General features: G+C 35.0%; 1 protein-coding gene across 3 annotated transcripts in view; it reads left to right on the top strand.

The window, feature by feature from the left end:
* SSBP2 (single stranded DNA binding protein 2) overlaps window positions 1-24,856 on the top strand; it is a gene marked incomplete at its 3' end in the record, with an annotated part of 297,670 nt that overhangs the window by 191,908 nt on the left and 80,906 nt on the right. For all 3 annotated transcript variants that reach the window (XM_082651181.1, XM_082651180.1, XM_082651179.1), the window contains exon 5: window positions 15,718-15,807. In XM_082651181.1, coding sequence (XP_082507307.1) covers window positions 15,718-15,807 — 90 coding nt within the window. The remainder of the gene's footprint in view (window positions 1-15,717; window positions 15,808-24,856) is intronic.

The raw sequence follows: 24,856 nt of genomic DNA, 5'->3' as shown, positions 1-24,856 counted from the left end.
CCTTTAAAACTGTCCAAGCCTATTTAGAAAATAGCAAAGCAAGTACCAGCTACATTGACTTCTGTCAACTTGTCTTCCAGGAACTTGATATGCTTGCTTGACATAAAAGAACATGGGCTAGTTTCGATTTAAGATATTTATTAATTCTGTAAATGACATAACACTTACTTTAGCCAGAACAAAGCATGTCATCATAATAGCATGGATTCAGTTCAGCCATTTTTTACTGACCACACTCCAGGCACAGCTCAGCGCTGAGTATACAAGAGAGGAAAATAGGTCTGACCATATAGGGCTAAGTATTTTCACACTGAACAGAGAAAATCTCAATGTAATATGGTTGGTACTACAAGAGAATTTATGTAAGAGTTACAGAAACCATAAATTCTTATTCATCATTTGCTAATGAAGGTATATATTGCTATAAGTACATGCCTAAGGTAGTGGTCAGTTGTTTTCTCTGTGATGTAAGAAAAATGGGAAAGAAGGACTTAAATGAAAAGAAGTGGGTTTAAAATTCAAGGTCAGTAAGATTGTTAAAGTAGTTAGGGGGTGTGGAATTTCCTTTTTGGAAGTACTCCCTAAGGGCCCAGTTGTTAGTAAATAAATGTTCTTGCTGAATATCTTACACGTTCTAAATTGAACGGATGCTTCTCCCCTCCCCTCCTTGCACTCTTCCCTCCAAATCTGATGCACATCCAATGCTACCTATCTCATTGCATCCTAGCGATGCTTATGCCAGAAATCTGGGTCATCCATGACATGTCCTACTTCCTTACTCCTGTTCTGTTGGCCTTCATCAATCCTGACACTTTTTTACCTTAAAACATTTTTTTTTTTTTTTTTTTTTGCCGTACGCGGGCCTCTCACTGTTGTGTCCTCTCCCGTTGCGGAGCACAGGCTCCGGACGCGCAGGCTCAGCGGCCATGGCTCACGGGCCCAGCCGCTCCGCAGCATGTGGGATCTTCCCGGACCAGGCATGAACCCGTGTCCCCTGAATCGGCAGGCGGACTCCCAACGACTGAGCCACCAGGGAAGCCCTAAAACATTTTGAATCCATTCACATTTCTTCTCCACTGCTGCCCAAACACCTCAACATATCACTATGCTACTTCAGAAGGAATCTTCTCTTACCCCCTCTATTTCATTTTCTCAAGGGAGCTATCAGAGTTACGTATTTAAAACAATAGATCTGATGATCATATGCTTCTTTCTCAAAACACTTTGTTGACTTTGTATTGGTCCTATGATAAAGTTAAATTCATCTCTCATACCACACATTGGAATCACTGATTCAGCCACTGAATATTAAGGAAATATTAATTCCTTAATATTTCTTATACTCTGTCACTACCCTGCCCACCCTAAGGTCTTTACTTTTTAATTCTTTTAGTTTGTAATAATTTAATTCTGCCTCACTTTTTTTTTAACATCTTTATTGGAGTATAATTGCTTTACAATGGTGTGTTAGTTTCTGCTTTATAACAAAGTGAATCAGCTATACATAGACATATATCCCCATATCCCGTCCCTCTTGCATCCCTCTCCCACCCTCCCTATCCCACCCCTCTAGGTGGTCACAAAGCACCGAGCTGATCTCCCTGTCCTATGCGGCTGCTTCCCACTAGCTATGTATTTTACATTTGGTATTGTATATAAGTCCATGCCACTCTCTCACTTCGTTCTCTTTTTTGCCCCTTGATCACCAACACTTTCTTCAGCTCTCTGCTTAAATTTTACTTCTAGGAAATGTTCTATAATCCTCTAAAGTACATCTCCTCCTTTCTTTTTCTAGCATTTATCACTCTGGTAAATAAATATGTGTGTAATTGTCTGTTTCCCCCTCTAAGATCATAAGCTCCTAGGAACAAGAACAAGGTCTACTTGGTATAGTATCAGACATGTAGTGGGCACAAATATTTGTTGGATAACAAGTGCACTAATGAGTGAAAATTATGAGGTCAAAAAATTGATTTAAAAAATACAAATAAACCTAAAACGTCTCAATCATGTCATCACTTTAAACACTTCAAATTTTTGCAATTGAATTCAAAGCCATTTTATGTGGAAGGGCTATTAAAAATTTTTAATTCAAATTTTTTAATCCTTATTAACCACTATTTACAAAACACTATATCAAATGAATTTTGCCTGCTTCCAAAAAGCAAATTTTATCTTGTTTAAGGATAAAAATTTCTTATCTTGAGAGTATCCAAAAGAATGTGGTACAGTGTCTGAAGGCACACAGTTCCCTAAAAGGAATTTCAGATGTTTTGAGGGGTGTTGGCATACTCTAGAGCCTACTACCACTTTGTAATGTAAGATTTCGTATTTTTATTTTTAAAAGAAGTCACACTAGCTCTTTATGTTGAAACTGTACTTAACCATCCTTTTCTGATAACTAAATATCTTACATATTTTGTATCAGTGAACATCAGTGATTACTGTAGAGCATTGCAGTTGAAGGTTAGAAAAAAATGGTAGATCAAGTTTGGCCAAATGTATCTTAACCACTGTCCCATGAGATTTACTTTTTAAATTAAAGCAAATCTTTAGCATGATTTTCTTTACCTTTGTTTCCCTGTTTTAGTAGAGAGTACCAGTTATTTGCTGAATTTCTCATTTTTTAGTCTAATTAACTGTATATAGGTACTTTTTTTTTTTTTTTTTGCGGTACACGGGCCCCTCACTGTTGTGACCTCTCCCGTTGCGGAGCACAGGCTCCGGACCTGCAGGCTCAGCAGCCATGGCTCATGGGCCCAGCTGCTCCGCAGCATGTGGGATCCTCCCGGACCGGGGCACAAACCCGTGTCCCCTGCATCGGCAGGCGGACTCTCAACTGCTGCACCACCAGGGAAGCCCTATAGGTACTATTTTTAGAATCTTTGATAGGTATTTTTTAGATTATCTCCCTACCAAAACATTACACAGATATAAAAGCACCCTTTGCAGGTATCCCTTAACCTGTATGTTTATACGTGCTAACATGTTGTTTTGCCTGTGGCCGCAATTAAATACCTCCAAACCCAGTGGCAGAATTAAGCCAAGTTATACTTTATATTAATAAAGATTTAGAAAACTGGTTCAGTGGCTTAGCCCCTGTTTCTAGGGGCAATATAAACAAATATTTTCATTTATTATCTTATTATTATTTTCATTTTGTGACTTTTATAATCCATCTGTTATGCCACTTTCAAGAAAACAGTAACTAACACCTTTTAAAACTAAACAATATTTCTGTTCAAGTTACTTTCAAGTTCTCTTTTTATTCATAGTAACAACTTTTGAGGATATGAGATAAATGTTGAAGCTTTAAAAATTAATCTTTGTATGGAAATCATCCTAAAATATTGTGATGCAGTGAAATAATTTAAATTTCCTTTTTTTACACCTATTAAAATTTCTGCTTAAGCATATTTGAACTGTTCATTCTAGGTAAAATTTAAGAACATTTAGAAATTTGTTGTATTAGGTGTATATTGTTTCAGGTCCATGCTAACAATGCTGTTAAAGGAAAAAACTCAGAATTACTGACTTTAAATTTCTTCCTATAGAAGCTGTAAATTACAAAAGAGAAAAAGATATTTCAGAGAAGGTGTGCCTTTTTTGTGTAAACTTTTTAACTGACTCATAAGGGATGTGACTTTTTAAAAGATGAGTATATAATGGTTATCTTCTCCCTGGAAAAATTAAATACACAAACAAAAATTACAATGATTCTTGCTATTGATACAGAGCTATACTTCCATGACTGTAATTTGTTCTATGACAAAGTTTTAAAAAAGAACTTCTTAAATAGAGTTTCTTTGGTCATGCAATCAGAATAAGCGTGCCTTGGATTCTAAGACAAAGCCATTGTAAGATGACAGAGGAAACAATTGAGAGAGGGTGTACAGCAGACCATTGAGAGGAGGTCAGGACAGGTTAGTAGATGTGCCTTGGAGGTCTTAGAGACTGATAGGAGGTAACAGGCTTAGATATGTGCAAATGGTCATCATTAGGATACTAGAGAATGAGTAATGGGAATATTCTGCAGGTGCAAAAAGCTATGCATGGGGGTAGGGGAGGGGGCATGGCAAGAAATAACGAGTAGAGATCTAGACGGATGAACTGTTGGTGTCAAGGGAATCCAACTGCAAATACTGATGACTCGACTGTGGAAATGGAAGTCCAGTGGCAGAATGTACTTCCTCAGAATTAATATGAGGAAAGAACTCAATAGAATGTTTTCCTCTTGTTTCTAAGGCAATGAGATGCTAATTAGATGGGAACTGGGACTGAAAGCCCAGCAAAAGGAAGTAAGAAATGGACCTTTTTCTGGTACAAGGATTGAAGCTGGATCCTAGTTTCTTTGAATCAGTGTACTGGGTCAGGGACCATTAGAAAAGTTGACATGATGGTGAATCCTAAACTATGGTTTCAGTTCTCTTTGTATTCTCCCTATCCTAGGAGCTAGCTTGGCTGGAATCTAGATGGGATTGGTGGAGCCTTCAGTTAATAGTTAAGGAGTTATTCCTTTGTGGATAAGAAGAAGGCAGAGTTAGAGTCCCGGCAGGCAGTTGTAGCTGAAGAAAAGATGCTTCGTGTGCCATTCTTCTCACTATGCTTCCCTACTCTTAACTGTGGAAGGGAAATTTTGTGAGATCTGTGAGACCAAGAATACCACAAAAGTAAGCTTTGTTAAACCTGGGAGATACTTTTGTTTATTTTTAATCAGAAGGACAGTTGATTTAATCAAAACCATAGTATTTGCAAACAAGCACTGTGCAACAGGGCAAGTACAATAACCTCTAAGGACACATAGAGTTCCCTAGTTTCTAGATGCCCCATGGAAAATGTTCTTCAAAATGAAATAGTAATTTTGGGGGAGGGGTGTATTAGTTTTCTATTGCTAACTTAACAAACTGCCACAAATTTAGCAGCTTAAAAGTTTATTATCTCACAGTTCTGTAGGTCAGAAGTCTGGGTTGACTAAGCTGTTTTCTCTCCTCTAGGTCTCACCAGGCTGAAATCAAGGTCTGGGCCTGCTGGGTTCTTCCTAGAAGGCTCTGAGAAGAATCCACTTTCAGACTTATGTAGGTTGCTGGTAGAATTCAGTTCCTTGTGGTTGTAGGAGTCGGCCAGAGGCTGCTCTCAGATTCTAGAGACCACCACATTCACAGGCTCCAGGGATTAGGGCATGGATATCTTTGGGGGGCTATTCTGCCTACCACAGAGGAAAACAATTTTTTCCCAAGGGATGATTCTGATTATCCAGTTTCTCTTACCAATAAGAATATCTAGACCCCAAACAACTAGAAGCTTAGGGATTTTTATACTGAATCAATAGTGTAGAAAAGAGACAAAGGCTTCCATCTTTGAGGTCAAAAAGGAAAAAGTAGGGCAATGACTAGAATCTATAACTGTTAAAAACTTGTGAAAGAGGGTAACAACACTAGTATTTCTAACAACTTTTCCTTGTTTTTCCTTTAAACTATGGTATTATGAAATACTGTTTAAGGTTATTTTTATTAAATGTTTGACTAAAATGTTAGTTTGTGGATTGGGGTGAGGAGAGGGTGTTTAATGGAAAAGCTCACAGATAGGCCTATAGTTTGACTTTGTGGCCATAATGCAGGCTTAATGCTGTAATAACAATTTGCCCAACCTCTGAAATTCATATGAAGACAGTAAGTGCTTCTTGATCCCTGAACTTATATGAATGCTAAAAATGGTGTCTTAAATATCCCCATTTTGTTTCATTTTTAAACAGAAAATTTTATATGCTATTTATATGAGTTTCCTTAGTAACTCATAATTTTGAGGAGTAATTGCACTAGCTTCAAAATTCTTTGTGATCAGAATGAATCTGTGCATCTTAGAACATAGTAGGTACCTAATATTTGGGATGCATGTACAGAAGTGAAGATATCACCTAGAACTTAATTGTCCCAGAGCAAATTCTTTATGTCAGCCCTTTTTCTTTCTTTCTTTCTTTTTTCTTTTTAAATTTAATTTATTGAAAATACGGAGGTGGAGAAGAGTTCATGTGGTAGTGCAGAGTCCCTAAATTCATCTTGGGAAGTACAGTCTTAGCACTTGTTTAAGCTGAATTTTTCTCTACATTACTGCAGATTGGAGCCTAATAATTTCATTAGCTTATTTCAATTATATTTTTTTCTACATGTTATTTTGAAAATTTTCAAACCTATAGGAGAGTTTTAAAATAGTACAATGAACACCAAATACCCCTCACCTAACTAAATCTACCAATTTGTTAGCGCTTTTTCTTATAATCTACCTTTTCTGATTAAAGCTGAGTGGAGAATTCAGGGAACCTGATTTCTGAACCATGAAACTGCTGTTTTGAAAATTAACAACTAAATTAAAGGCTGCCTGCTAAAGTATTCTTTAGGAATGAAATAATCACTGTGTTTATCAGGGTCTTTTTGCATTTCTCTTGCATTTGAAACATTTTTTAGCACCTGTAGCTGCTTCGCTTCTGCTGCCTGTCATAATTCCCACGCTTCTTGGCTTTCATATGAAAAAGTTAACATTTTGTAGAATTTACCAGCCAATCAAAGCACTCTTTTTCTGCTGCATGGCAAACCTCAAGCTGTAATACTTAGATCAACTCTTTTACACTTTATGTTTCTAGGCGCTCAGGGGCTACTTTTAATTTTGTTTTTAATGCTCTTTCTGGGTCTGTCCCTGTTTTGGAAGCCTAAAGGGTTGAATACTATACTCTGGATAATTGTTTTTGTGAAAGCACATATAGAATATTTCTAAAACAAGCCTAAAAAGTACACAATAGTCAGTGATGCTGGTTCTCTGGACTCTAAGAGGGTGACTGAGTGGAGTGGGCTAGGGTAGAAGCATGTGGCTCTGGCTCTAAAAATGAACTTGTGAAGACAATGCTAATAAATGCCCAGGATTAATGAAAGTGATTTTTAGATTACTTCTAGGATCTAACTTTCCAAAACAGAAAAACTGGTTCTTCATGGTCTGAAAATTAAAATGTTTCATGTCTTATTAAAATAAGAGTTCTTTTTTTAAGTTAGAAATACTTGCATTTTATTTAACCTTAAATTTTAGGGATTAGGTTTGTCTTAAGTTAGCATTTGGTCTTGTTTTATAGCTATTGACAAAACTAGCAGTGTGTATTTTTAATCTATAATAATTTTTATTTATATTAGAAATATGAAACTTCAGAAAGTGTGTGAATGTTTTATTAAAAAATCAATCAGTTATATCATTCTAACAGTTAATTTTATGTATCCACCCACCATCTTTGGTAGATTATTTTTTACCATTTCCGTAATTATAATCATACACCCAATTCTATATTTGGCATGTTTTACATAGCACTATATCATAAATAAACTCCTATGTTTCCCAAATAATTCCACCTGTAACTACGATTTTTAATAGTTGAAACACGTTCTATCATGTTTAAGCACATATATGTTTTATATGTGCTACAATTTATAGAAATATTATATTATTGCTGAATTTGGGGGTTACCTCGAATATTTCTTACTATAAATATATGACAGTGAACATATTTTATGCATACTGTTTTTCTCATAGTTCAGAATTTATATTTGGATAGTGTCTGAACAGAAGGATTACTTAGTTAAAATTTATTAATTTTTTTATAGCACATGATATATACATGAAGTGTGCTTTCTACAAGTGTACCAACCAGGTTCCCATGCCACTAATAACCTATTAAAATCCTGTCCTATCAAGATTCCTAAGCATATTTCCCAAGTTATCAATAATATCATAACTATTTACTTAGTTGCTAAAAACATTTGCAAAGAATGACCCTTTAAGGTTTGCCAGATCTTTGCTTTACATCTATTAACTGAAAAGATTTCCCCCCAACTTTCTAGCATTAGAAAAAAATAACCTACGTATGATCATTGAAAAGGTCCATCTCACTCTAGGCAAGAAATTTAAAGATCAGTACCTAGAAACGGAATGGAAACATTTGGGAATTATAAATATCAAGAAAACATTCTTCAAATCTTTAGAAGAGAAAAACAGATTACACCCCAAGGAACAAAAATCAGGATGGCATCAGACTTCTCTGGAACAGTAAATACCAGACAATGGTGGTGTCTATAGTTTTGATGAGAGTCAAAAAAAGACATTTGCACATATAAGGATTTCAAAAATGATATTCATACATCCTCTAGCCAACTAAGAAGTATATAAAAATTAAAACTCGTGAGTAGCACAGTTATGTTATTGTTTTAAACTGATAGGGAAAAAAAACTAGACAAAATTGGAGTTGTTTTTGATACTGAAAGTATAATTGTAAAACTGAATGTAGAGGTCAAAAATTATTACTGAAAGCAGAGACGATAAAAACAAAAAGTTTATACCTAAAACTCCAGATGTTTATAATAAGGGTTAGGAAATGGAAGAGGGAGATGTAGAATAGGAAGAGAAAGCTAACTTCATTTTTCAAAAAGAAACGTAAACGATATTGTTTGTCTTAACGTTGGTACCTTTAAAGCTTAAGATAAAAAAAAGTTTCTTTTTTCTAATTTTAAAGGACATCTCATTAGATGCATATGAGAGTGCTTTTCTGCTAACAAGTGAAACAGGTAGATAAAATACAGCATAAAGTTTAAAAATAAATGGACGGGAGATGATCTGATATATGAACACACAAAAAAGCTGAGTTTGCAATGTCAATTTTGGGCAAAATAGATCCAAGGCAGTGATTATTAAACATGAAAAAGAAAGGAGAAATGGACAAGCAACAATAATAGGGTATTATATATATTTGAAAGAGCAAGAGGACAAAAATTAGAGATAATATAAAGATATTATGCAAATGGATAAAAATGTAGAGCAGGAACATGGATATTTTATTAAATATCCCTGGGAAATTATGAAAATTGGTCATTGATTAGACCACAAAAAATTATTCAACAAATTCCTAAATACAGAAGTTGTACAGTATATCTTACCTGGACACAATTGGGAAAGCTAGAAATTAAAAAGGAAAATAAAACCTCCAACCATTTGTAAATTAAAGTATATCTTTGGTTAAATCTACAAGGTTTGATATTGGTGTTCTCGTTTTTTTCTAAATCATCTAATCAGTATAATTTTGGTTTCCAGTTATATCCAGTAACTCTTTGGGAAATCGAAATTATACTATTGGATGATTTAGGAAAAAAATCATGAACACTACCATCAAACCTTGCAAATGCAATCAAAGGTAAATTCAGAGCAAAATTACAGTTTTATATTCTTTATATTTAAAAAAAAGAAAATAAATTAGTTACTAATCTATTAAGAATTTTGAAAATGAACAAAACCTTTTTTACAAAAAAGGAAAATAGAGATAATTTTTTAAAGAAGAAAACATATTAATTAAACAGAAAAAGAAAGGGAACTAATAGAACAATTCCTGGCAAAGATAATGATGAGAACACTAAATCAATTTAGGAGAGAGAAAACAAGTCATCATCTGTCTAGTGCCAGCAGTTCAGTAAGGCAGTCCAGGGCAGGTGGGCAGGCTGTGCTCCACAAGTCATCCAGAGACTAAGGCTAGTGGGTGCTCTGCCATTGTTCAGGACATTGGTTTTGTAGGCATGACAGAAATTAGATCTCCAGTTAAAAAGTAGGAGGCAGTCTAGAAGTGGTGCATACCTCTTCGGCTCACATTAGTAAGAGCCTAATTCTTGGTGAGAGCAAGGGAGACTGAGCAATGTAGTGTAGCTGGGCTGCCAGGTCTCTGGCTACAGTTCTATTACCATAAAAGAAGAGGGAAACAGATGTTTGTGGTCTACTGGCAGTCTCTCACAGCTGCTACAGAGGACCTTTTTAAGCATATGAAAGTGGTGTGTATATGAATAAAACTAAAAATCTCAATGAAATGAAGTTTTCTGGGAAAAATATAAGTGAACAGAATTGAAGTAAATAGAAGTAGAAAATATAAAAAGAATAATGGCCATAATTACTTCCAAAATTGCCTTTGTATTCAGGCAGTTTTACCCGCTGCATATTTTTTAACTTTACAAAGTAGATAAACACGATATTATGTAAATTTCTTCAGGGCATTATAAAAGAGTTTACAATCCAGTCCATTTTGAGAAGGTAGAATAATCCTAATGCTTAAATTTGAATAATCCAGCAAGGAATTTTCTAAGCCTGTCTCATTTAGAATATAGATGTAAAGATCCTAAATAAAATATTAGCTAATATAATTCATTAGCCTATTAAAAGGATCATCCATGATGATCAAGCATGACTTATCTCATAAATACAATGATGGTTTAAGAAAACTATCAATATATAATTACGTATATCCCAAAAGAAAAACCAAATGGTACCAATCAAATATGAAAAGGCAAAGTGTCTTTGCCCAAAGAAAACCAGGGGCTTCCCTGGTGGCTCAGTGGTTGAGAGTCCGCCTGACGATGCAGGGAACACGGGTTCGTGCCCCGGTCCGGGAAGATCCCACGTGCCATGGAGCAGCTGGGCCCATGAGCCATGGCCGCTGAGCCTGCGTGTCCGGAGCCTGTGCTCTGCAATGGGAGAGGCCGCAGCAGTGAGAGGCCCACGTACCGCAAAAAAAAAAAAAAAAAAAAGAAAAGAAAAAGAAAACCAAATAATACCCATCAAATATGAAAAGGCAAAGTCTCTTTTATTATTCCTGATCTTTGAAAATTGTTTTTAAAATACTAGGCATAGAAATATTTCTTAGTATAATAAAGAACATGTCTTCAACCAACAGCTAAAATATTTAACTGTGCTCTGCATTAAAATTGTGAAGACAGGAAACCTACTACAGGGCCCTGATTAACCACGGTTTTGATTTCTGCAGTTTTAGTTACTCACAGTCAACCAAGTTTTGAAAAAAATTAAATGGAAGATTCCAGAAATAAACAATTCATAAGTTTTAAAATATGGACCATTCTGAGTCGCATGATGAACTCTCACTATGTCCTGCTACATCCTGCCTGGGACGTGAATCATCCCTTTGTCCAGCTTGACCCACCCATTAGTCACTTAGCAGCCGTCTGGGTTATCAGATACAGTGTAGTGGTATCACAGTGCTTGTGTTCAAGTCACCCTTATTTTACTTAACAATGGCCCCAAAGCACAACAGTACTGATGCAGGCAATTCAGATATGGCAAAGAGAAGCTGAAAAGGGCTTCCTTTAAGTGAAAAGGTGAAAGTTCTCAACTTAATAAGGAAAGAAAAGCAATCGTATGCTGAGGTTGCTAAGATCTATGGTAAGAAGGAGTCTTCTATCCGTGAAATTGTGACAAAGGAAAAAGAAATCTGTGCTAGTTTTCACACCTCAGACTGCAAAAGTCATGCCCACAGTGCATGCTAAGCACTAGTTAAGGTAGGAAAGGCATTAAAATTTGTGGGTGGGAGACATGAACAGAAAACGTGTTCTGATTGACAGCATTGTGTTGGGCCAGAAAGCATATCGAGCCTCTACAGAGACTTCAGCAAGAGATCCTCTGAAACAAGTGACACCAAGCCATTTACTGCTAGTAAGGGATGGTTACACAGATGCAGGAATAGGTGTAGATCAGAAAATATAAAAATTACTAGAAAGGCTGCTGAAGAAGCTGCTGCCGCATTTCTGGCAGAGGTGAGGAAGTTGATTAAGGAGAGAGAACACATTCACATAACTTTTATCACAGTATATTGTTATAATCGTTCTATTTTACTATTAGTTATTGTTAATCTCTTACTGTACCTAATTTATAAATTAAACTTTATCATAGTTATGTATGTATAGGAAAAAACAATATATATAGAGTTCAGTACTATTGCAGTTTCATGCATCCATTAGAGGTCTTGGAATCTATCTCCACAGATAAGGGAGTCTACTGTATGACCATTTTAAATGTTTCTCAAAAAATACTTATATCTGACTTAAAAATAGTATAAGTGTGTTAATAGTAAAGACAAATAATTCTCTGCCTGGTCTCTTCCTACCTACTCTTACCTTTAATCCTCCTTCCAATTTCTAATAAGGATATCACTATTTTAGTTCCTCTGTTATTACCTTCACAATTTTACATATACTTAAGGTATTTTTTCCTTTTCCACCAAATGTAGACTTTATATCTTGATTCCCCAGTGTATAGTTAGGCAGCTGGTTCTGTACCATCCTTAGTAACTAAAACTGTTAGTTATTTAATGTGTAGAATCTTGATAAATGCTAATTATGTTTTAATCAATTGCATCTTAATTTTATTTTTAAGCAAAATTTTATTTTATGCCTATTGTTTTGAAACCTCCTTACAGAAGTCTATACAACTTTTTTTTTCTACCAGAGGCCACTAGTGATAATAACTAAGGTCAAAATAAGAACTCTTCTAGCTTTTATTTCAGATTTTTATTTAAGAAGGAAAATATAAAATAACAGTATACATCTCTGTTCTTTAAATTCAGAAATAGGGAATTAGAGAATAAAAGTTATTATTAAAATTCAATTATATAATAGCATTTAAGAGAAGGGGCAAAATGGGAAGTGGTGCTAGCCATATATACAAGGGAAAATAAATAACACAGAGAGGAAGGGGCACAGATTGACTTGTGCCTTCTTATAGGTAGAAAGATATAAAAACAGAGAGTCCAAGAGAGGAGACTTAAACAAAGACAAATATATAGCAACATGAAGAAAGATTTCCTGGTGACTCTTTAAAGTTCATTTTAATATATCCCTGGAAAAGCAAATAATTGTTCCATAATTTAGTTCATTTGAAAACACCAAATTTAATATATTGTATTTATAAAAAGCAGGTAAAAATTATATTAGTGATTTGGGAAAATATTTTAAAAGTAAAGTTTTCACTTCCAAAAAACCTTGAAATTCAAGTCACTTGACAAAGTAAATGATTTAAGAGCAGTTAGAAAATACATATGTGAAAGTATATGTTAAAAGCATACAAAGTAAACTAGTAAAAAGAAAAAATACTTTTAATGATAATTAATATTTTTACATTGCTCCAAAGTCTTATGTATTCAGTTTAGTTAGAAGTATTTTACAGCCATATTATTTATATGTCTTTCTTTTTTACAAGAGAGAGAATATAAAAAGTCAACCCTAAATAATTGTGGATATATTATATATAAAGGATTTTCCATGGTATTCTAATGGGAATTCACACAAATCCAGCAAAACTAATGCTTTGTAGTAGTTCTTAGTACAATTAAATTATTTGCTCTCCTTTTTTAATTCAGTCACAAACCCCCAGAATAATATTATACATACTTTATGAGTTAGAGCCAGCAACAACTTTCTGTGGATCCTCAAGTCATGAGATAAATTTGTCTCATGAGTTGGAAGTAAACTTGAGACAAGTCTCAGAAATTCCAGCAATGAAACCCAAGAAATGTGGTACTTCTCCCATCTACATTAAGCTCTAATCCCCAAAACTTGATTCTTATTTAGCTTACAGTTTCAAAGCATGTATTATTTATTATTGCTACCGTATATAAATGAGCAAGTTAGGCAGTTTGAGAAATATGCTCTTTTACAAAACTTAAGAGTACCATTTAGTGTAACTCTTCAGTGTTTATTATCAGACTAGTATTTGTTATTGATCAACATGGTGTACCAAATGGTACTCTAAGCTTGAGTCCACACAGTACAATAAAGGAGGGAATTATCCCTTGTCAATAAATCCCAGAAGAATGGATGGATAATTTAGCTCAAAAATGTGATCCACAAAGTGAAGTTTGGACTGCAGTGCTCTATACCAGTGCTTTGTATTGGGTAAATAAACTGGATAATTACTAGTATTCTGTTCACTTCCATTTGTGTCCTTAGGCCAAGCCTAGAAATTACTATTACACCAGAAAACTAAAGCATCGTGCTCTATACTAGAAATTATGTAGCTATACTTGCCAGGCAACAAGAATTGCAGGAGAAATAGCATCTGTGAACAACACTAAGGAGGTGCAGCAATTCACTGAATTCTGTTTTGTTTTTGTAAACCTGCTCAACATTGTAGTATACATTTCTATAAAAGCATAGGTGAGTGTGTTTTACAAACTTGTCTCTTTTTATGTAAGTCTTTTTTACTGCAAAAACAAGTTTCTATTCTGCAATTAATTAGAACAATAGTGACATCCTATGTCTAGCTTTCAGTACTAAGAGCAACTTCCCCATTAAAATAATTGACTGTCAAAGGATGTAGATCAAATCTTTCTTCCTAGATCTGCCTGTAACCATATATATTTAAACTAAAAGAAGATAAATGTTTGGTGGTAACTTTTTCTCTTACTCTAACATTGTGTATTAAAATTTTATGCAAGTTTAATTAAAATGAAAAACAGTTTGCCTTTCATTTTTTAAAAACGTGAGTGTTGATATTATAACGCAAAATAGAGCCATCTGACAAATGGTAGGTATTCAATTAATGTACACTGAATGAAATTGCATGTTTTTGCTTAAAATGGGATGATAGATTGATGTTTCATCTTAATATCTAAGAAATATTATTTCTCCTTTTATACTTCTATGCTTTATCAGAAGTTTAGAATGTTGGCATTCATAGGTAGCCAACATTTTAGATAACCACATTTAAATCTAGGTTTCCTCAGGAAATACTAAAATCATTGGCTTTCAGTGATAATAACTTCCACTACTATAGAATAAACATGTTTTAGTATTTTTATCAATTTATATATCGGAAAATATATGCTACAAATATACTGAGATATTATATCTTCTAATGGAATATTAATTCATGAATGAATAAACTGATCTACAAGTGAGAAAAGTACAACAAATACACTAGATCCAGGATTTGTTTTGAGTTCTTTTCATAACAGAACTGTTGAATTCATACTGACCTGTCTTCAGCATATTTCTGCTCCCTTCTTGGCTGTTCTTAGTATTTGTAATGTGTCTAACGAGATTGAGGGATGAAATCCATGGTTGTAAAATAGTTGTATGTATTACTGCTCTATGTAAGAGTTAAATCTAAAACCTTGACTTGACTACAAAGAGCCTATCCCAAAGTTCTTCATATTCCTATTTCATGAAGCCGTAGGATTCCATGAAATAATTTGCAAGTAAAGTAGACTTTGAATTTTTCAATCTGATTTTTTCATAATCTGTTTATCTGAGACTAATCTCTCCAAATCTAATTCCTTTCTCTTATTCAATCTCCTAATTACTTTTTCATCCTCACCACCCTGTTTTTTGCTATCAATTATATTTTGGCTACCAATTATAGTATATCAGAAAGTGAATAATGTGCGTGTTGCCACCTACAGACAGAGAAGTAATTATACTTATTTATGACAGAGAAAAGCATAATCTAAACAGAGTTCTTTTTTCCAACTCCTACAACCACCATTTTCAAACTTGTTACTTAAATATTTATCTATTTGTTGTTGATGTTGCCATTTCAGAAGGCTGTGCCTTAAAATAAAGCATTTACTTAAACTTCTATCACTTTATCATTTTATTTGCCTTTTATATTTTACTCAAATATACTATCTTATTAAAGTTCTGTGATTTCAAAAAGTTTAAAGAGACCTGTTTAAACCAAATAACTTAGTCATATCCTAAACTAACTGCTACATCTTAGTTTACCTCTGGAGTGGGGGAAATTACCAATATTTGTTCCCAGGAATGAAAAGCTTCCCTTCCTACAGTCTGTTATCATCAGTCTTTTGTTCTGTGCCTTCTCTGTAATGATATAGGTTTGTTTCTCCTTTATTCTTTGCAGAGTGCTGCAGCAGCTCCCAGTCCAGTGCTAGGAAACATTCCCCCAGGAGATGGCATGCCAGTAGGTCCTGTACCACCAGGGTTCTTTCAGGTACTCAGAGAAACTCTGACTAGGAATGTTAAGGCATAGGAACTCCTGTTCGATTTTATTGAAATATATGAAGGAGAATGAGGCTATTTTAATCCTTAAGGTAAACATAATGCTGTGCAGCCAACTCTTGATTATTCAGAGACCGGTTATCTTGTATGTAGATTAGCCCTTCCTTCCAATATTTTCTTTATTGTCAAATTTTTATTCGTATATTTTACCATTTCACTGTGCAAGTAAGAAAGAAAGGTAGCTGAAATGCAAATTAGCTAAGCTAACTGTGGTGAAGATTTGGTGGGAGAAAAGGCTAATGGATGAGGTTTTGGAATGATATATGGATTTTAACTATCTAAGCCATCCATATCTCCACAGACTAAAGATAATCAAGATTTGGCTGTACTTTCACATTATGGCTAAGTCATAACCTATTCATTTATCAAAATTATAGGCTATAACAAAATATTTTGAGAATCATCTTTGTGGCTTTTAAACTGGAATTTTTATCAATATCATTATATAACATTTATAAAATCAGATTTTAAAATACATATGTTAGTATTTTAAATTTGCAACAAGCGCATTTATTTTAGCAAAAGATGATAATGATTTTAGAATTACATCAATTTTATGGCATCCATATTTTTTTTTTTTTTTTTTTTTTTTGCGGTACGCGGGCCTCTCACTGCTGCGGCCTCTCCCGTTGCGGAGCACAGGCTCCAGACGCGCAGGCTCAGCAGCCATGGCCCACGGGCCCAGCCGCTCCACGGCATGTGGGATCCTCCCGGACCGGGGCACGAACCCGTGTCCCCTGCATCGGCAGGCGGACTCTCAACCACTGCGCCACCAGGGAAGCCCTATGGCATCCACATTTAAATCTGACAGTTTTTTAACCCAAAGCTACACAGATTCTGAAGTTTATTTTTTTTTAACTCCATAGTTAATTTTATAACACCCTTTGAGAAAATTAGGAAGAATTTAGGAGTTAAGAACTGCAGTTGGAAGGCATTACAGGAATTAATGTTATATGCTATATTGTTAATGAATTACATCAGGTACTTATAAACTAATTTGTCACTTTAGTGTTTTATATTTTCAAAGTCCTTGATAATCATTTGTTAATTAATACATACCATCATTTCAGTGTAGATCAATATACTTTATAAATGTGAAAATGGAGAAATAAAATTATAAGTAATTTTCCACAGTACAGCAATTGAATAAAAAAAGTCATAATTAGAACCTAGTACTAAGTCTGAAATGTAAAGTCCTTTAGGATATGCTATTTGTCTGGCTACTGTATATTAATATTCAAAAGTCTGAGAGCTCACATTCTGTCTTGAGGCCCCTTTCTTAAAATCTAGGAACATATTATAACTCTTGGTTATTAATTAAACAATCACTGTTTAAGATAATAATAATAATAGCTAACAGTAACTGCTTACTGTATGCCATGCTTTGTTCTAAATATTTCATGTGTATAAACTCTTAATCCTCACAATAACCTAGGGGTAAAGTAAGTATTATCATCATTACCATTGCACAGATGAAAAAACCAAAGCATGATAAGCAGTTTGCACAAAGTCAGAAAGTCACAGGACAGGGATTCAAGGCAAGGCTTTCTGAACTTCTGCCATTGACTTTACCTTTTAAAGTTCATAGTTGATCGTTACTCATAAAATATTTCTAGCTCATTTTATATTTTTTCCTCATGCTCTTATTTCTCTTACTAAGGATAGATTGGAGTTAGGGAGTAAATCAGAAGAGTTTATCTACTTACAAGAGCTAGCAGAAGCTCTCTAAGTGGCACTTTAAAAAGAGGCAGTGGGTTGGGAAGGAAGCCAAATTCTTCCTAGGGTTAAGCAAAGATGTATAAACCTATACATTTTCATTTTTACATTTTGTAGAATGAACCATTCTTCCCTTACCTGCCTTCTGCCTGAATCTTGATAAGAGTAGTTGAAAGAGAATTAACTTCTGTTTTAATCCAATTAGATAAACACTTGACTACTACTAGATGCCAGGCACTGTGGTAGGCATATAAAAATGAGTGTGTATAATACGTACCTTCCTGAAGCTCACTGTCTAGCCAGCGAGTCATTATTAAAAATAAATAACTGTAATACAGCAAGATATGTGCTGTAACAGAGTAAAGTTCTGTGTTGACCTGGAAGAGAGAGCTATAAAGTCTGCCTGAACTGGAGCTAAGAGTGGTTTGGAAAAAGTTTTCCAAGAAGACAACAAGCAGAGGAATGATATTCCAGAAAGTGGGAAAAGTATAAGCAAAAGTGTGGAAGCATCAGAACGACCTGTGCAGAGGCATTCAGGGTAATCTGAATGGAAAGTAGAGGGGAGGGCAAGCAGGAATTCCTGGAAATGAGATTGGAAGATAAGCTGTAGCATCTTGAGAAGGGCCTTATATGCCATGTTAAGAACTTGAGTCTTTATTCAGTAGGCATGTAGGAACTGTCAGACATCTTTAAGAAGGGCAGTGACCTGAATTCAAACTATAGATTTAGGCTTTTTTAGGCACCTATGATATAGTTGTATACAAAATCCCTGCCGTTAAAAAACTTACACTGTAGTGAATGAGAGAGAGAGAGAAGGCAATTAGAATTTAGAAAGAAAATGGCTATATTAAATGAGTAGTGCGTGTTTTTAGAGCACAGCAGAAGGCCACCAAACCCAATCTTGGGAGAGTCATTGTCAGAAAAATATTGTCAAAACTGTAAATAGGGCTTCCCTGGTGGCACAGTGGTTAAGAATCCGCCTGCCAATGCAGGGGACACGGGTTCGATCCCTGGTCCGGGAAGAACCCACGTGCCATGGAGCAACGAAGCCCGTGCGCCACAACTACTGAGCCTATGCTCCAGAGCCCGCGAACCACAACTACTGAGCCCACGAGCCACAACTACTGAGCCCACCATGCCACAACTGCTGAGCCTGCGCACCTAGAGCCTGTGCTCCTCAACAAGAGAAGCCACTGCAATGAGAATCCCGCACAACGCAAGGAAGAGTAACCCTGGCTCGCTGCAACTACAGAAAGCCCGTGCACAGCAGCGAAGATCCAATGCAGCCAAAAATAAATAAATAAAATAAATTTTAAAAAAAATAAAAAGAGAAAATAACAGGCATGAATTCCAATTGAGACTTTGCTAATAACCAGAAAGTTGTGGGGGGGGGGGGAAGTAAATAAAATCCAAATTGGCATCTAAAGATGAATTAGGCAAAGGAAGCAGAGAGATATGGAAAGAATATTCCAGGAAGAGGGAAAAAAATTTATGAAGACCCAGACAAGAAAGGAGAGAGACCAAATAATTCCCCAAAATCAGAGCTTAATTAGCTAAAGGGAGAATGGCTGGTGATGAGGCTCCAGAGTAACCTTGAGGAGCCTTGTAGGTTAGTTGAGTTTGAACTTGATCTTAAGGGCAGTAATAAGCTATTGAAGGACTTTAAGCAGGAAAGAGGCATGTTCATATTTGCGTTTATAGAAAAATCACTCCAGTTATAGGGTGTAGCGTGGATTGCAGAGGGACAGGTTTGAAAGTAGGGAGACTATTTAGGAGGCTATTACAGTAATCTAGGTGAGATTTGATGACAGGGACCACAAAATGAGGAGTAGGTTTGAGGTAGGACAGATGAAGAGGTGCCTGTGGGACCTCCAATTAGAGATATCCCTTAGGCTGATGAACATACAGGTTTGAAGCCTAAGACAGTGATCTAGGCTAGAGATAAAAACTGCAGGATTGTCATCATATCAAGGACCTGAATCCACAGGCGTAGATCGATTGTCCAGGGGGAAAGTACAGAATGAGAGAGTAAAGGGGTATACACCTGGACTCGAAAAACACTGACCCTTGAAAGAAGAGCAAAAACAACAGAACCCATTAAAGAGACTGGTGCAGACTGTCAGCTGGTTGGCTGTGACAGCAGCTCAAGAAAGAGACTCTGTGGACCTACTTAAGAACAGTGGCAGCAGGACTGGGGAGGAAGAAGCTATGCCTAGTATGTTTGATAGGCCTTAGTTGATTAACCAAGTTAGGGGTAGAAGGGAAAGAGTTGGAGGAATCAAGCGTGACTCTGAGGTTCCTACTTAAGGCCCCTGGAAAATTTTCATGTCTTAATCTAAGTTAGGAAAGATAGCGGGTAGAAAAAGTTTTAGATACGTTTGAGCATGATTAAATGTCATTCCTTTTTATCCAGGGTGACCATTCCAGCTAATCTTTTAAATACTTGTTTCCCCTATTCAGTAGGCTTAAGTATGGCCAGTCTCCCTAGAAATGCCTCTCAGAAATATTGGAAAGCTCAAGTCATCAAACTTTTGAAAAAGAAATAGTATGTTACCTTTGGTACCTGTCATAATGAGATCAGGGTACTCAAATGTTTCCTAAATATCAATATCGGTTTCCTATCCTTCATCATGATTCTGACCACAATGCTTGTTATTAATGAAGAGCAGCTACCTTCTATAAATAGAAATAGCACCATGACCATCATAATTCAAGTCCAAATGCAAGTTTCTAATCCAGTTCCATAGAGATAGTGATGTCCAAGAATTATCCAGAGTATGAAAATAGTTTTGAATCCCCGTTCTTATTTGGGGATGGCTGGATGGGACTAGACCAGGAAAAGACTGAGCCTATTAGAATTTAATGAATAAAGGAAAGTAAAGCAAGAAGAATTTTAATTAACACATAAAGCTTCAACAGTTCTGAGCTCTACTCACTGTGTGATCCTACCATAAGAAGTACATTGAAAACATTCTCCTAAATAGACAAACATTCTCGTTTTATCCCTGTTTACACTACAGAACAAGCCCCCTCTTTTCCATTATAAGTATAGACTTACATATATTACCAAGTGGAATTATTACAAACTCTAAATTTGTGAATTCATAACAACTGCATTTGAATAATAGCAATTAACTCAAACTCCAAAATAAATAGTTACGATTAATACCCCATACATTTAATAAGTCCATCCTGGAAGACGGTCTCTAGATTAGCATCTATCAACCATGTTGATATCCGTCACATCTGTTTGTGACAGATATCAGCATGGTTCAGACTTAAACCTTGACCTTTTTTAATTGAAATGGGAGTGCTTCTGTTGTTGAGTAGGAGATCAAATTAAGTAAAATCAAGGGGAATAGTTGGACATGCAAAAGGAGGTGTCCGTTTAGTAAAATAAAGCCATTTGAAGTAAGACACATTTATTTACTTGGAGTCTTTTATCAAAGGAGTAATTTGTATAAGAAACGCTCTAAATTCTCACAGTGACCTACCATGGAACTGGTGAATGACTTTAGAGCAACTTTCTTAAATTGAGGAGTGTTGCTACTGGGGTCAGTGGGAAGATAGTAGAAGTGGGCTTTGATCTAACTAGAGTTTGGCAGTTTTGGTGGAAGAAAATACAGGACTGTGGTGTGGTGTGAATACACCTAATAGGTCCTCAGAACTAAGTCTATACTCTGACTCTCCTGTCCCTATGCTAGAGTATTATTCAGAAGTTTCACTGTATGCTAAGAAATTTGAATTATGCATTAAAAGCATCAACCTGCTGTATATTCATTCTCATAGCATTCTTACTAAAAGTCAGGCAAAAATTGATTCCTGTAGTTTTATCGAATAGGCAGCATTAATCCTTGAACCAATTAGATTTTCTTCACACTTATGTATAATAATCAAAATAGTTTAGTAAAATGCACTTATAAAACAAAGTTCTCATTCATTTGTACTTTTTTAAAAAATAGACTATTAACTCTGTTGCTTTATAATTATCTAGATTTGAGTAGTAAGAAATCTTCTCTTGTGAATTTAATATAACTTAAACTATGTTAAAGAAATGGGCATTTCTTATTTCAACCAAAAAAATCTGAGGGGAGTGAAAAAATACTTTATTTTTTCCTTCTTTCTGCTCTTTACCACAAGAAAACTTCTAAGAAAAACATATCTTGTTTTTATCACTCTAATCAAACACATCTATAACTTTTATATAAAAACACAATGTAATCTTTTTAATAGGTCTAATGTAGATATCTTTGTGTATATAACTAATGTGGGATATACTTGTAAATATTTAATTTTGAATTCTGTATAGCCTTTTGTTCATTTTTACCATGTATTATATTGTGTTTTGATTTTTATCTTAATACATTTGCTGTATTCTTAGTCACTGGATCTGTCTTCTTTACTGAGAACTGTTGAAAACTAATAATACATTGATGATGGATTGTAAATGTAAGGCTTTGACATGAATAAGATTATAAATACTTGTTGAAGATAAAGTATACCAAGTAATTTAGTTTCAGACTAGAGTGGCCATCCATATTTTAAAATCCGAATTGATCAAAACTCTGATATGGTGGGAAATATGTTGCAGCAGTTTCCTAAGTCACATTCTTTCTACAGGCGGAATGTTAGCAATGGTAAAGCGGTTTTGCCATCTAGTGGTGGTTTGCCGATGTCTCTACTTGTTTGGGTATATTTTCCAAAGGTTCTATTTTTAGCAAGACTGCACTGTAGCAAGCTGACCTAATGCTTTGACATAGTAATAATGTAATAACAACAACAACAACAACAAAAGTACAAAGAAATCTCCCCTTTTCTCCATGCTACACTTATTGACTAGAAAAACTCAATATAAATGACGTTCATAAAGCACCAAAGACAAAAACAAAGCTCAGGGTAATATAATATTCTTGATATTTTAAAAGAAAGAGAATCAAAAAGGAGAAAAACAATTATTTAATCTAACACTTGAAACTGAAAAGGAAAAAGACAAGAAGAAATGTTTTTACAAGCCCTGGTTAAATGTTTCTGGAGGTAGATATTTATTTGATTTATTTTTGGACATAAGTCCTACATTTTGAAGATACCTTCATAACTAAGCATACTCCTCTTCCTATTCAGACTTTCACAAAACAACCTTTTATTATCAGTAGCACCTGTTTTACCCTATTATTTATAGATATAGTAGTTAAATAGTCTCCATTCCTTCTCAGTTTCCTTCTATTATTAATCTTTAAATTGTCTTCTCTCCCAATGGTATGCCTTTCCTCTTATCCCTCCTGATCATGTCTGTTTCAGAAGTTAGTATTAGGAAATACTCAAAGCCAGGAGAAACTCCCTTTTCTTCTCCCCAGAAGTTGTAGATACCATCTTTGACCTCAGATAACAAACCAAAAGATTAGTAAGTACATCATTTCTTAATTTGAATAAGTGGAATACTGAATATCTCAAGTTGAATTGACTTACTGAACTATAACATTTAACATTATTAATATATATAGTTTAAAATTCACACATTAAAAATAGTATTTCTCAGAATTAAATACACCAGGATTTGGAGAGTAGAGGTGGGGAAGGTTGCTTATTTGTCAAAGTTCAATAAATAAAACTGAAGTTTAATTTTCTTAAAAATGTAATTTTGAATCTTTAAAGAACAAAGATTCTGAATATTGAGAACAGAACAAGTCTTTCTCTAGTATAAAGATAAAAGCAACCTAAAAAAATAAAGGTGCCTGACAGCTACTGGCTTTGATAATGCTTTCCTGCAGTTGTGGTAATAGTTTTTCTGGCTTCAACTATTAGAACAAATTAAAACTGCTCAGCTTGAGTAACTAAGTAAGTTTTTTTTTTAAATCGCAGTTTCAAACAACTGAAGACCCTATAGCGGTGACTAGATGGACAACAAGCAAAGAAGAGGGTGTCAGGGGTTTAGACTCTTTACTTGGGTTTTTCAGTTAGAAGGGAATGAAATAGTTTCCTATTAGAAACCTTACTTTTGATGTTTATTTATCAAAATGGGTATTTATGAAAAAGTTAACTTGGCCATCCTAGACCAATATCTTATTTTTGAAAATTCTTCCCAGAATGCCTCTATTTTTATTATAGGTCCTTGGGAAACAAAAAAATGTATAGCAAATATCCAAAGGCAATTTATAACACAATCTTAGTTTTTTGTTTAACGTTGGTTACAGAAACAAAAACGGGCACCATTCTTTGGGGAATTAGAGGTAAGGAATGGATTATTAAATATAAATCAAATAGTAAATATATTGCAAATTTCCTATATAGGTCGGATAGATTTGCCTTAAGTATACATAAGGATACCTTCAGCTTTTTGAAAAATAGCTTATCAGACTTCCTTGGTGGTCCAGTGGTTAAGCACGGGTTCAATCCCTGGTAGGGGAACTGAGATCCCGCATGCCATGCCGTGCAGCCAAAAAGAAAAAGAAAACACCATAAAAAAAAAATATATATATATATATATTAAAAAAATAAAAAATAGCTTATCACTAGGTCGTGTTCTGGAATAATTTATCTTCTATCTATATCAGAGGTCAACAGACTTTTTCTGTAAAAAGCCAGATAGTAAATATTTTAGGATTTGAAGGCTTTGAGGTCACGCTACTCAACTCTGTTGTTGTAGTATAAAGGCAGCCATAGACACTGTGTGCACTAAAGAGCATGGCTATTCCAGTAAAACATTATTTACAAAAACAAGTGGTGGAGCACATTTAGCCATGATAATTTACCCACTCCTATTCTTTATGAAGATGGTCACCACTAGATGGCCTGTAAGAAATCCAAAGGGTAAAGACCAAGAACAGTGTTTCTCCAAGCGTATTCTTGTACTATTGTCAAGAGTCCCGGGGGTCATCTGCCTCCCAGTATATCAGGATTCTTGGTGGTGGGGTAATGGCACTGGAAATCCTTTGGTTTTTGTTGCTTGTTTTTTATTTTTAACAGATGAGTGTTACAAGCTAAAATTTGAGAACCACTGGCTCAAACTGCTGATGACATTCAGCAACAAATATTTATGGCCCCCTCCCACCACCCTGTGCTAGAGTTACTACAGTAAACAAGCTAAAGAGAAATCCTTACCCACATCCAACGTAGAGTCCACTATGGGAGACAGTCAGGAAACAAAATAAATAATTATTTTAAAATATATGATATGTTAGATTGTGATAAGGACTAGAGAGAAAGATGAAGCAGAAAAGGAAAATAGGCAGTGTTGAGGAAGTTCTGGATGGGGTGGCCACAGAAGG

Source organism: Grampus griseus (genome assembly GCF_964374135.1).
Source record: "Grampus griseus genome assembly, chromosome: 3".
NCBI lineage: Eukaryota > Metazoa > Chordata > Mammalia > Artiodactyla > Delphinidae > Grampus > Grampus griseus.
The sequence above is the reverse complement of the archived record's forward strand: the minus strand, read 5'-3'. Positions and strand labels throughout refer to the sequence as shown.